At 34.6% G+C, this 13,686-nt stretch overlaps 1 protein-coding gene across 2 annotated transcripts in view; it reads right to left on the bottom strand.

Annotated features, from left to right (window-relative positions):
* Positions 1 to 9,481, bottom strand: part of LOC115447445 — a 47,188-nt gene extending 37,707 nt beyond the window's left edge. The window contains exon 1 of one of the 2 annotated variants that reach the window (XM_030174487.2): positions 9,324 to 9,481. In XM_030174487.2, the coding sequence (XP_030030347.2) occupies positions 9,324 to 9,363 (40 nt within the window). In that variant the 5' untranslated portion in view covers positions 9,364 to 9,481. The remainder of the gene's footprint in view (positions 1 to 9,323) is intronic. The other variant, XM_030174486.2, reaches the window with a different exon arrangement.
* Between the last annotated feature and the right edge of the window lie 4,205 nt (positions 9,482 to 13,686).

Genomic DNA, 13,686 nt, shown 5'->3' with positions numbered 1-13,686 from the left:
TTATCGTTTTACAGCTGGTTTGTCTCTTGCTGTGCTATGGACACAACACCTGAACCGTAAATATTTAAAAAAGGAAAAATTTCCTCGCCTTCCCTTAACTAATTTATTAAAGATATTTTCTGACTTTTATATTGGAATTTTTAATAAATACAATTAATGCAAACGTCTGTCCAGTTTCATAAAATATAAAACCGCAACTACAGGTAGATGCGTCATAAATTACAGTTAAATAAATGCAAGGAGGCTGATTAATGGCTTGCTGTGCTTAGTGTATATCGTGTAAAGAATATAATTATTATAAATTAAAAATAAATGTCTTGGAAATGTTTCCATTTCAATAAATTATATGAAGAAATCGCAGAATGCGATAAGACCGCCAATTGTAATATACAATAAAGTGTAATAAGTAAAAATAAATAAATTAAATTGTAATATTATTGCGTGGCTCAAGATTTATACACATAAATATAGATAATATGGGTAGGATGCTTTTCAATAAACAATTGTAGTAACCTATATGTCTCAAAACTTTATTAAATATTTGCCATAAAAATTAGATACTTATTATCATGCTTCTTAAGAAGTAATTTTGTTTGTCAATTTGTTGCATTAGTTTATTACAATTATTGTTGACAAACAAGTATTATTAATTTGTCTATGATTTTAATTTTATTTGCACAATTTATCGACATGTACTGAGACCGACCCGCTCTATACAATTACTTCTATATTCATCATAAATGGTCTGCAAGAGTTTTATGTTTGTGCGCCGATGTCGGAGGGCCCATATGGCTTGACTTCTTGAAATTATGGACTTTATAATCCAAAGATGGTAGCTATACAGCTACAAATAAATGCAAATAGGGGACGTTTTTACTCTTATATCCATACTGATGAAAGAGTAAAAACATCCCCTATTTAAGTATACGGTTATCAAAGCTGTCCCTCGATTAAAACGTTAGTAATTGCAAAACGGTGGATTCGCCAGGGAAAGGCGGAAAGGACTCTCTTACTATACATGAATAAACGGCGCGTTTTTTTAACCGCCACGCTGCTCATGCACGCGGCTTAACGCTAGCAAAGCCTCGGTTTATCTCAGAGCACTGCTTTCACATTTCTCTACGAGGGAGGTAAGGCGACTATGCCGTTTGCTATTGTTGAAAGTCGCACAGAATTTATTCCGCGTCTTGTATGGTGTTGCGTAATTCTTTGACTAATCTGATTGTATATGTTTTGTGTTAGGTTTTGGTGACCTACTTTTAGTATAAGACGAGGAAGTACCTCTTGTATTGTGACCGTTAGTACTCAGTAAGATAGGACTTGTGCTAGTCCTTCGATAGTTGGCCGCTTAGTTCATATTTAATAGTCATAACACGTACATTGTAATATTGACTTATATTACAATAGAAATAAAATGTATTTTTGTCACTAGTAGTAAAAGTAGTTTATGAGCAGTTCCTACTTAGATGTTTAACAAATAAGCTTCAGTATATAATAGTCCTAAGATTAGAAGTCATCTAACAATATTATTTTGATTAAAACAATGTTCATTCCATCTATCTAAGCTGATAAATCCAGCCACTATGCCGTCAAACGTATTACCACTCGACTGAAGCAACGGAAACACGTTCACAATGCCACTTGATAGTCAAAATTCATTTAATACCGATGTCAATGACCTTACAGAAAATGTTACACAGTTTTATCTATTCAAAGTAAAAGTGTTCTTCAGTTAAGTGTACGGTGAAAGTAGATCTTGGAACTCGTTAATTATTATTTGAGATTTTGTAATAAACTATTGTTTAATGGAATGTTTGGAGATCATCTGGAATTAAGATGTGATTGGATTTTGATTTTATGTTGAGCGCTGCTAAGACTATTTTCAGGGAAGCGCATCTCCATAATATTATACGACATAATATTAAAAAAAAACTATATTTAGGATTTTATCGTAGTTCTTTATATTATAAATTTTTCCCGTCGTTTTTATGGCAGTGCAACCTTCGTGGTCAAGGCATAAAATCCGATAAATAGTTTTAATACAACATTCGCGCAAACATAAAAAAGAAAATAAACATTCTAAATTCAAATCGCGCGGGAATATGCTTTACCGTAATAAATACTTTATTTGTATTACATCTTTTATTATTAAAAATAATATTAAACTTTAGATATTTTCTTTATATTCTTTCATTCATCATTACAATACAAATTTCATTAATCATTACAATTCATTAACGTAATTTTTATTATGTATGTAAACCAGCCCATCAACTCCTATCTGTTTATGTATGTCCTATTTCTTTATATTTTAATTTTTAACCCACTTGATAGTATTTTATTACCAATATATCTTCCTCCGAATTAATATCGTACAATATTCTTATAGTTTCCCAACCTTTGTATCCTATGATCCTATCCTATCCAAATAACTCGACATTGGCTAAATGCATCCAAACTGCGAAGCAAAAAAAGAAAAAAAAAAATACTTTATTATCCACAGTTCCCATTACCATTTATTCAGTGACATATTTTTTGGGACTTATTTCATCACAGGAGCGTGTAAGTGCACCCTACTGTGCCTCTTCCGGCGCCCATGATGCCACGTCTAATTTTGGTATTTTAAATATTGTACAAGGCATTAGTTAATATAATCATATATATACACATAAATTAATAATTATTCTATTAAGCCAGTTAAAACGATAGTCGTAATTGTGGAATGCGCGTTCCAGCTGGCAGAAAAGCGCGAGACATCAGAGGTAAATACGCAACCAATAGTTGTTTTGTTGGTTTGTTTTGCTCTAGAAAACTTAATCACTTAATCAACATACTAGAGTAGCAGGGGCGGATATGTTCTTCACATACGCCTTCGTCATTACAGATCTACAAAAGACAAGGCCGCACAATCACTTTATCTCTTTCTAAATCCAAGTGCACGATAGCCTAGATGGGTGTAGAACGGTTTGCTCCAGGTTGAAAACCCAACGGCGCACATCTCTAACTTCACAGTTACGTATGTATTTGTTTCTCAATTGTCGTTCGCTTTAACGGTGAAGGAAAACATCGTGAGGAAGGTATGTAGGTTATATAACCAAGAATTCACCAAAGGAACCTCTAGGATATGTGAAGTCTGCCAACCCATACTAGGCCTACACACTCTCAATAGTAGAGGAAGCCCGTATGCGTATATAATACAAGGCTGTTATAATTATACCGCTAAGTGTCGGTATTGCTCAGGCCATTTTGTCTATGGTTAAACACTTTTCCTGAATGTTATAGGCTCTCACAAATAATTGCAACAGACAATAATCAACCTTGTATACATCCATCCGCAAAGGTCGTGTTGCGTTCGCGGCAAATTCAAAGGGAAGTTGCTCAAAAGGCGATGCGCTATTCAGGCCGCTTGCGTGTTCTTTGTTTATGATCTCTGCTTACCACTATCATACTTATATTCATTGTATAAAATGTTCCATTAATAATACTAAACCTGATGATATAACCTCTTAATTATAAAAAATCTCTCCATGAGTGGCGATGGTTTAGTTGCAGAAATGATTGCAGACTTAAAGTTTGCGAAATCGATCCCGTTTACCGCTAGCAAGTATATATTTCGACTTCTAATTATTTTTATTTATTATTTATTAACACTTTGTACAATGGTATACAGGCGGACTTAATGCCATGGGCCTTCTCTCCCAGTCAACCTTGGGGTGGTGTAGAGAGGACGGAGGTAGGTGTATAATAAAAGAAAGTGAAAAACAAATACCAGGAGTAATAATAAACAAATGTAATAACAACATACTCGCATATATAAATATATAAAAAAAATACATATGTATATATATATATATATACATATATAAAAATAAGTAAATATGTAAATACACTAATAAGTCAATGAGAGGAATCTGCTACTTCTGCCAGCAACAATCGACGGACTCTCATTTTAGAAGCCAGCCGTGTTGAGGACGACCACTCATTTATCGTCGAAAGAAGATATCGCAAACAAATCTGTACACTCATTTATCTTAATACAAAACTCAATGGAAAGACCCAGACAATACTTTAACATGTTATTTCACTCGTAAATTTAAACTGCAGTAAGTTATTTGAATATTGTTCTCGAAATAAGGACAACGTCATTGCTAACGATGTTAATATCTAACAAAACGGCACTTGCACACTCGAACACGACAAAATGTCGAATAATGTACTTGCAACGGTGTCGCATAATGTCTAAGCGACTTTCACTAAATGACTGTGAATTTAAGCGACGACGGACAATTTTGGGAAAATTTTCCGGTTTCATAACGAGTTTGAAATGTTATGAAGACAATTTATGTTCATTCAGAAGGAAAATTACTGTTTATTTCTACTGTAGTTTATGTTTTTAGGATTTTGTACCTAAAGTGCGAATGAAAACTGGGATCTTATGTTGTTCACGGCATAGTGTGTACATTTGAACATTTCATAGCCGCATTTGAACCGTAAATTATATATAAAAAATGGCCGGCATAATTGTGTCGACTGGTGAGGTGTAATCACACTTTATTTTGACCCTTCTCCACTTATCAGGTGCAGTGGAGTCACTCTGTCGTGTTCGTAAAAAGACGCCAATAATTTAAAATAATGCGACGGGGAAAAAGTGTGATTTCACTATAATAAATACAAAAAATATCCCACTATGTATGACTTATTCCACTGCGTAGTGTTATAGGAACCTCATGTCCAACGACTTGCACTTGTGAGGTTTCTTATTTCTTAACGCGTATTCATTTCTAATCTTGCAACTTTATTTTTATACTAATAAAGCTTATAATAAAATGCGTATTGTCCGTTTTTATTTTCACATAACAGTGGCCTGCTTTTTGCCGTAATCTTAAAGCCAAGCAAATTAAGCCATGAAAAATACGCACTAATACCGTCAATTGTACCTATCTACCTTATTTTTCACAACAGTATTTTCTTCACAAAGACAGAAATAAAGCGACAATTTCTCCTTATAACTCCAATATGAACAAACCTATAATATTTTATATAGCGTATGCAATAAATATATTTAGTGGAGTTTCGAAAACTATGCTCATACCACACGAAGATCACGGTAAATTCCCGGTAATGTTTTTGTGCCGGATCACCGGGTGCGCAGACGCATTCCTCCGCGCACCGGGACACGAGCGCCTTTTTGAGGCGCACATTCTTCAATAATGGATTTCGTTCATGATGATCGCATGGGAGTGTTATATGATGTGTTATACTTATATTATGGATTTCAAATAACATAATTATAATATTAAATTGTGAGGAGATTCCTCACTTTGAATCCTTAATTGCTGGTGGCTTTGGTCTTGAGCTTCGCCATCGGAGGGTCATTCATTTTTTTGTATTTTTAAGAGAATGTATATATATTCATATATTATTGTAAAGGTTTTTTTACATTTATATATATATATTATATATATATATATATATATATATATATATATATATATATATATATATATATAAATGTAAAAAAAAACCTTTACAATAAAGATAATATTAAATAAATCTAGTTGTCGTCTAGTGATCGATATTCAATCGTGGAGTTAATTATTTTTGTAACACATGTTATACATAAATTTTACCTTTTTTTTCTGCTGAATATGAACTTTTATATAATGTTGAATCTCACGCACTTCCGTGAGCAATGTGCTTAAAAACGAGTACAATGTTTTTTCTTCACGCATTAATATACAGGGTGTAATACGATAGTGTCCAACAGTGTTCAAATTAAATAATAAAATTGAAAATTATTAGGTAAGTATTTATTATCCGTAGTTGTTATTATCTAGTTGATAAATATTTTTTGTTGTTGTATTGTTCTGAATACGCAAGCCAATAACATAACCAAGCCATAATTTAAAAAAATATGTAAAATGCATTTAAAGATTGCAAAGTTATTTAATGTATAATAATTATCTAACCGTCGACAAATCCGTAATAAATAACCATTAAAAAAAAAACTTTGTTACAAATATTTACTGAATCCTGATACAACTGGAAATTATTAAAAATATTACTTAAAACAATTGAATGCATAATACTGTCCAATAAAAATATAAAAACCTTTCTAATTCATGCAACTTTGTATGCCATTTCAATATAATGTAAAATACTGTAGTAATTATAAAGCCACGTGCACTACGCTAATTCCTTTTGTTAGAAAATCCCAGTATTCCCATGGAAGCAAATTATCGAGACAAGATGTACCTTATGTCATCTAGGAGATATCCTATCCGCGTGTCAAATTTCATCCAATTCCGTTCAGCTGTTCCCGCATTCACTTCTAACATGCATATTTTCACGAACTTTCGCATGTATAATACTAGGATTGTAAGACTTATAATAATCAAATATTAGGGTCTTGTAATTGCCCAAAAAACATAAACCCGGATGCGGCTATCACTTCCGGTGCACAGGGGTTGAACACCCTCCGAGGGGGAATAATGACAGGTGGCAATATTATCTGATTGTAACGAACGTGCTTGTTGAAAAATTGAGACGTTAATTTACGTGTATATTTCATTAATGTATAGTTAGTATATAGCAACGTAGTACGCGAAAGCAGGGTAGGTTCGACATAGGGGTAACAATTCTTAAACGGGTTCATTTTGATATTGTGTTTATATATCGATGGTTGACACGGTAATTGAATTAAGCGACATTTACTTTCGAAAGAAATTTACTACTTTAAAAAAACATAGAAAAACGTGCTGATTTTAAATATATATGAGATATTAAATATACATGAAATTTAGTATCGAAAAAATACAGGCCCTAAGGCCACTTTTAACTAGTACGAAGAGAATTTTTCGGAGCGGGAATATCATACTTTCAGTCAGAAATAGACTTGCAGTCGCACTAAACTATAATTAAAAATCAGAAAACTAAAAGCATTTTTGGCGAAAATATTTGTTATTTTTTAACGATTTTTGGCACAGCGTTAGCAGAGGTGTAGACAAATATAATTTAATTCAATAACAAAATGTCCAAAATGGCTACGTATAGAACGATGAAATGAAACATAATAGTTGTTATATAAATAAAAAGTGTTTCCGGCCAAAATTCGCATGAGACCTATACCTCAAGTTAGACATACATATCCGTTGCACGCAACTTTCATTATTGAAATAAATACTAAAATATATTCTATATATCCGTTATTCATTCATGCTTGTCAAATCGATATTTATCACAATTTTACTGGTTACTCTCTTAAATGTGTGAGTCCGCATGGGTAGTTAGCACCGCAGTGTCTATTTCTGCCGCCATGCAGTAGTGTATAGTCACTGTTGTGTACCGGTTTGAAGGACATGGTAGCTAGTGTAAGTACTGGACATAATAACACTTAACATCTCATATCTCAGGATGGCGAGCGCAGTGAAATAGCAAACAATACTTTGTAATTCAAGGTGTTGGATGGTGTTTCTACTGTTTATGGGAGGTCGTATCGCTTGCCATCAGGCGAATGGCAAACTCGTCTCGTCATTCAAAGCAGTAAAAAAAAAAACTTTTTCCGAATCGCCCTTCAAATAAACCTCTTAAAATTAAGTTTCGAAAATCAGTAATTCGGCGCCAACTAGAAGTAATATAATAAAATTTAAGAGTATCAACGACTATAATAACTATCAAATCAGTTTACTTCATTTTCTCTTAATATGCTTTTCAAATTCACTTTTAATGAAATTATGTGGGTAATTCTAAATTAGTTTCGTTCCGGACTCCATTTTGTTTAAATGTTATATTTATTAACCGACTTACTTTTTAAAATCGGGTCCCTTATTTCTCTGTTAATTATGTCACTTTTAGAGATAAAATGGGTGTTATTTTAAATTAATAACCGGTTGCTATTTTTTTTTGTTATTTTGTAATTTTTTTATAAAAAGTTATTCAATGAGTCAATTTGAACTCTTTTGGCTAAACACGTTTTATTCGCAAAATCGTAGTCTTTTACCCTCACTATTCATGAAATAATATAAGTAATTAAATATATTATGTTTCGACATTATGCATTGGAATTAAATTAATGCAATATTTAATATTATTAGTTACCATTCTGATAATGGCCTAAACGGCTGAATGTGTCGAATATGAATTTTAGGCCAAATATAACATTTTAAGATAGCTACATAAAGTCCAGTGTGTTTGTATAAGCCGGCCCTTTCCAGGCTAACAAACGTAGGGTTATGTTGAAAAAATTCGCTATACTCTAATTACTCGATCTATCAGTTATTCTGTCTCATTTCATATCAATCAATCGATAATTTATACTAAAATTGATACATTCGATGAACAGAGTTTGATCTTTTTTTACTTAGCTTAGCTTATCGGCGAATAGTAAGGTATTTATGACCTCTGTCCAAGAGCACCCATAATATTAAAGGTCTGTTAGTTCTACTGTAGACGTATAATATAATGGAAAATGGAATGGAAGGTAGTAAAAAATTGTATGTTTTATAGCTTTGTCTATTTCTACTGCTAATCAACATAAACGAACTTTAGGTAGTGTAATTAGTAGACATTGCGAGAGTTCTCAGGATGAAAAACGCAGTGCGTGGCACTACTTACTTAGAAATTCTAAGTTTAGGGTAGAATTAAAACAGTTTTTAATGGCGCTTACAATCGAACGCGCAAAAAATTTGTTCTTATCTTGTCTAATTTCACTAAACATATATGGGGAAAAGCCTGAATATACGTTACGCAGCAGCTGTGGGATGTAGATGTTACTATCTTGGTCTAGTGTGTTCATGATAATTGACAGTATCTCTACCGCCCCAGCCCTACATAATCTTATTAGTCGGTGAACATCCCACGGCTTGTTAACCACACTGCAGCTCCGAAGGTGAGAGTGGTCGAGACCGAAGCAAATGTCTGAGACAGAAAGCGGATAAATGACGTCGCCCCCTTTGCTCATGTTCCATAGATTAGCCTCGATTTGGGACCAACCGAGCGGCAACTCCACCTCAACCGACACGGGGACCAAGTCATCGAGTCCGCTAAAGATTTTAGTGCACGTGTGTACAATGTAACAGTTATGCGACAGTATTGGAAAAACTGTATCCGCAACTGTTTCTGTATGCAGTCCGCTGCGAAATTATTAATATAGATATTCAACCGGTATCTTCGACGGCTCTAATATAGTCAATATATTTATAAAACATTTCCAAATATCGGATTAACATAAAACTGCGTGAAGAAAAGAAATCTCGCCGAGTGAAAAGTAGCCCACGGGCACTCTCACCGCGTCGCGATAGTATATATATGAAATAAGGACCAACCTTCGGCCAGCAGCGCCACACAAAAATATAGCACAAACATGATAATTTTCACACAAAAAAATACAAGTCCGTTATCACACTCGCGTCGGTAGTATCGAAGCGGGGAACATTGCGCATGCGATTCACTCGGCAGCTAACGATATACTGAGGCGGTGCGGCGGCACAGGTGCGCGTGCGCAGGTAGCATCCCCCCACACCGTCCCGCTGCCCGCGCACGCCGTCTGCGGAGCTTTCGCGTACTGAATAGCGAATACGACGCGCTCCAGGTTCCGTACGTGTTCGGAATGAGCCGTTTATTAGGTTAGTAGGCATATGGGTAATTTTTAATATATCGCGTGGTTAGACACGGGGAAAGTGTTGGAATAATTGTGTTGTAGGATGACTGCCGCCTCGGTGCCGTCTCAACTACAGCAGGTTCCGAGTGAGCGTTTCACATAGTTGCTTTAATATTTTAAAAGAAATACGCACATACAACACTTTATCCTACTAAAGTATTGTGTCTCATTCTCTTACCTACTTATTATAAGATTATTTTATGCATCAATTGTCTAAAATGTAATTGAAATAATGAATTACATCAATTGATTTGCCGTTTAAAGAAAATAAATGAAATATTTATAATATGGTGTAAACAAAGTGATAATAAGGTCAGTGCTCAGTGCACACTCATCTCCAGTTATAGCGCTTGTTAACGCGTTGAAATCTTTTTTACTGAGCTAGCAATAGGAAATGTAAAATATAGTAAGTGTGCAAAGTGGACCTCATACATGAGTGTTAGGGGTATCAATAGCAATTTGTCGCTCTGCGTTGGCTAGTATAATAATAATAAAGCCTTTATTTACAACCATAATTTACAATATTATTTTTACTCAGCAATGGTGGTGATCTGTCTGTCTTGCTTAACAGTATAGGCCTGTCCCAGAGTCTTCCACTGGTCTCGGACACGTGACAGTCTCATATATCTATTTCCTACCGCTTTTTATATTGTCATCGGCAAAAATTTTAAAGCTCAAGGTAATTGAGTAGTGAACATTTTACAACTACACATTTTTTATTGTTTTAGCTATTCTATTCTACATTTAATTAAATCGAAACCCAAAAGACTGGCTGCAAGACTTTGACAATGAGTTCAATCTGTGTAGGTCGGACCGACAATAGCTGGCTAAGTAGCAGTTAATTAACAAAGATGTGATGAGCGACAAAGTCGAGAAGTTATGTCGGAGGCAGTGGCGAAAGGTGAAATTTGCCGAACGGGAAGACACAACTATCAGAGACGGCTTTACCTATTGTGCAGGGTGTGACCCGTACACGGGCGCAGTGTGTTAGAGAGCGCCGAGCGCCGCTCGCAACGCCGTCAAAGGGACATGCGTCTCCTAAACAACCTGCGCCCGTGCTAAGGCCGGCGAGCGGCTTCTTTACTTTACACAATAACTTTTGATTTAATATCATCAAATTTATTAAAGATCACATTGTCTCCTAGGGGGCGTCAAGGATTTCTTGCACACGGGCAGCACATGAATCTTATGTTGGGTTTTTTGCTCAATATCATCCTGGAATCTGGAACTAGCAAATGGTAATAAAATCACTCCCTGTTACATGACATCTAACGTAGCTGGGAAGCTGGTAGGAATCAAGTTGTACGGACACTTCACCATTGATATGGGTTATATATCAGCATACTCATAGAAAGGGAACAAGGCGTGACGGTACGTAAGTACAAACATTATGGAGAATTGATTGTACCACCTTTCATTTTGGAAGTTGTCCGAATATTCCATTATTTTCCCTATAATAATGTAAAATAGAAACTGATTCAGTTTGGACGGTTTTTAATGCAAACACTTTCTCGTTTCGATCGATTCGTCTCGATCGAATGTTACGCAAAACTCTTGATTGAAGAAAGTTATTAATAAGAACGATTCGTGGATCATTCGGTCTCGGTCTGCTTCCATACTAAATATTAGCACGTTCAGTGAGGTTAGAATTCGCATGATTTTTTGGCTGCACACATGCATATATATTTGTATAGCACTCCGCAGTCAACACCAGGGGAACCTGTGAATGGCATACTGGAATCCTCCGGCTAAGTTACTGCAGGAATCTGGAGGATAATTGGAATATCTGGGGAAAGGAAGTGCGGAGGAAGGACAAGGAATCCTCTTAGGATGGGAGGACTTTATGATTTGTAGTACTGGACGTGACTCCTACGACGGTCATCAGAATTATACTGACGTTTCTCTGGATTTACAAACCGATTTGGAGCCTGGCGTCGTTGCAATCAATATGGCGGTATTATTTCTCTTTGAGTTGATTTTTTATTGAGTATTCTTCCGCCTAAAGTAACATAACGAACTGCAAAGTTCTTTATAGTCATGAAATGCGCTTACAATACTGATAACTATTACGCTTCGGTGACTTACTATAGGAAATAAATGAGAAAGGCCAGGGCGAAATCGTAATGGACTGACTGAATTTGGAATGAATCCAAAGTTTCCACAGGTCTGCGCAAGCGTATACATTTGAAGGCGGATCTGCCGCGTACTTAAGTGTCTTAAAATGTTACTTTGTACGCAGAATTGAATTTAAAAAACATGTCCGGCGTGCGAATTGTAATGTACTTATTTAACATTTCGTAAATTATTATAATTAGATTAATTCAAGTGCTCTTGATAAAATACTGAATTATCGTATATAATATCAGTTAGTTATAAGGAATTACACGACTTGAAGCATGAAAGCCAGTACGTACAGTATTTTGTTTTAAGAAGAAAAAGAAAGAAGGTTGCGTTCATATTTCTTCACCTCTAACGACCCGTTTCACAAACAAGTACTTAAAGGTTTTTATCAGTTATCATGTAATGAAGATAATATTCGTTTTATTACCATTAATTTATTTGGAGTATAGATAAGAGTGTGATTTTTGTATACAATAAGCTATCTCCAGTGTTACTTATAAAAATTTTGCAAAAGTATGTTTAGTTAAAATACAAAACTTGATCAGCTGTAAGTCACAATCCGCCATCTTGCCTCTTAATAACGTTTAAACTAGGAAACCGATGAAGTTTTGACAGCTATTTAAGCAATTCTTAATCACCTCTTAAAGCTAAAACAAGTTTATGAGTAAGGCTTATAATTGTTAATGTGACGAGGAGTATTTATTAGAGGTTGTGAAATCGGCCCTTAGTCTTAGATAACATTTCTAACTTTCTTTTAGAGTCTAAGAGAAATATTTTTAATTTTTATGTCCTCGGATAAATAACTGCTGTTAGCATCATTGGAGAATTACGTATTAATTCCTTCCCAAATCCTGACAGTACTAAGTAAACTATAAACAATATTTCCTGTGAAAGATATTATTTTTAATGTTTAGTTTCCACTAGAGACTACGCAATCTTGGGATTTGACATAATTAGGTACGCACTAAACTAATAAAGTCTTTGTTTTAGGGGTGGTTTTTTTAGGTTAATTGATATATAAAAACTTACTTATGGTTTACGGCCTACTAGTTTTGCATCTTTCTCCAATATCTAATCTTGCCAGATTCTCTCGCATACGAGATATTTTCTATATACCCTACTTATTTATATATATAGTGCAGTGATATGTCCTCATAGGTTTTCAAATTCCTCAAATATTTCAGTAATGGAATGCAAAAAGATAGCAACTAAGCTGTCCATTTAGGGAAAGAATCGGAATAGGCGCGGTAAAAGCGATATCCGGCCGATACATGCATTTAGTGCGCACGATTAAGGTAACTGTGTGTTAAGGGAAAGCACCTCTTCAACTTTGTTCTTTTTTTGATAGTCATATGAATTTTGTAAAATTAGTTAAGTGTTAGCGTGTTGTCTAAAATTTATTCTAATTTTCACTCTCAATATTTTTTGTCTTTTTTTGCTTATGAAACTAAAAGCAGCAATTGAGATTGGACTTTAAATAACTTTTATAGTGTCTATTTTTGATGTGGCAATATGTACACAAGTTAATGGCAATACCATTTATTTATTTATAGTTAATCGTGCGCACAGTACACTCCCTACGCTGGAATAACGTCGGAGTCGACACATGATACACTTGTCCCTATACTCATGCTCCCTCTTTTGAAAGTTCATTAAAATATACAATATTAAAAACAAAGAGTAAGTAATTTTCTATACACATTTTAACGTTTATCGTGCAGTGTCATCGTACCTTTTGCAAATGGTACAAAGTTTCGATTTAAATGCTGACTGTACATTCCTGACTGTCCGACTTACAATAGGGGACCGGACAAATTTTCAGAAGGTGTTTTAAATTGATCATTGTGGATATAAATAGCCAAGAAAAATAGTATTTTGCACAAATAAAGCTTAAAAAGTACATAAAA

The sequence above is a fragment of the Manduca sexta genome, chromosome 27, assembly GCF_014839805.1.
Source record: "Manduca sexta isolate Smith_Timp_Sample1 chromosome 27, JHU_Msex_v1.0, whole genome shotgun sequence".
NCBI lineage: Eukaryota > Metazoa > Arthropoda > Insecta > Lepidoptera > Sphingidae > Manduca > Manduca sexta.
Note: the sequence above shows the minus strand (reverse complement) of the source record. Positions and strands in the feature narration are given on the sequence as shown.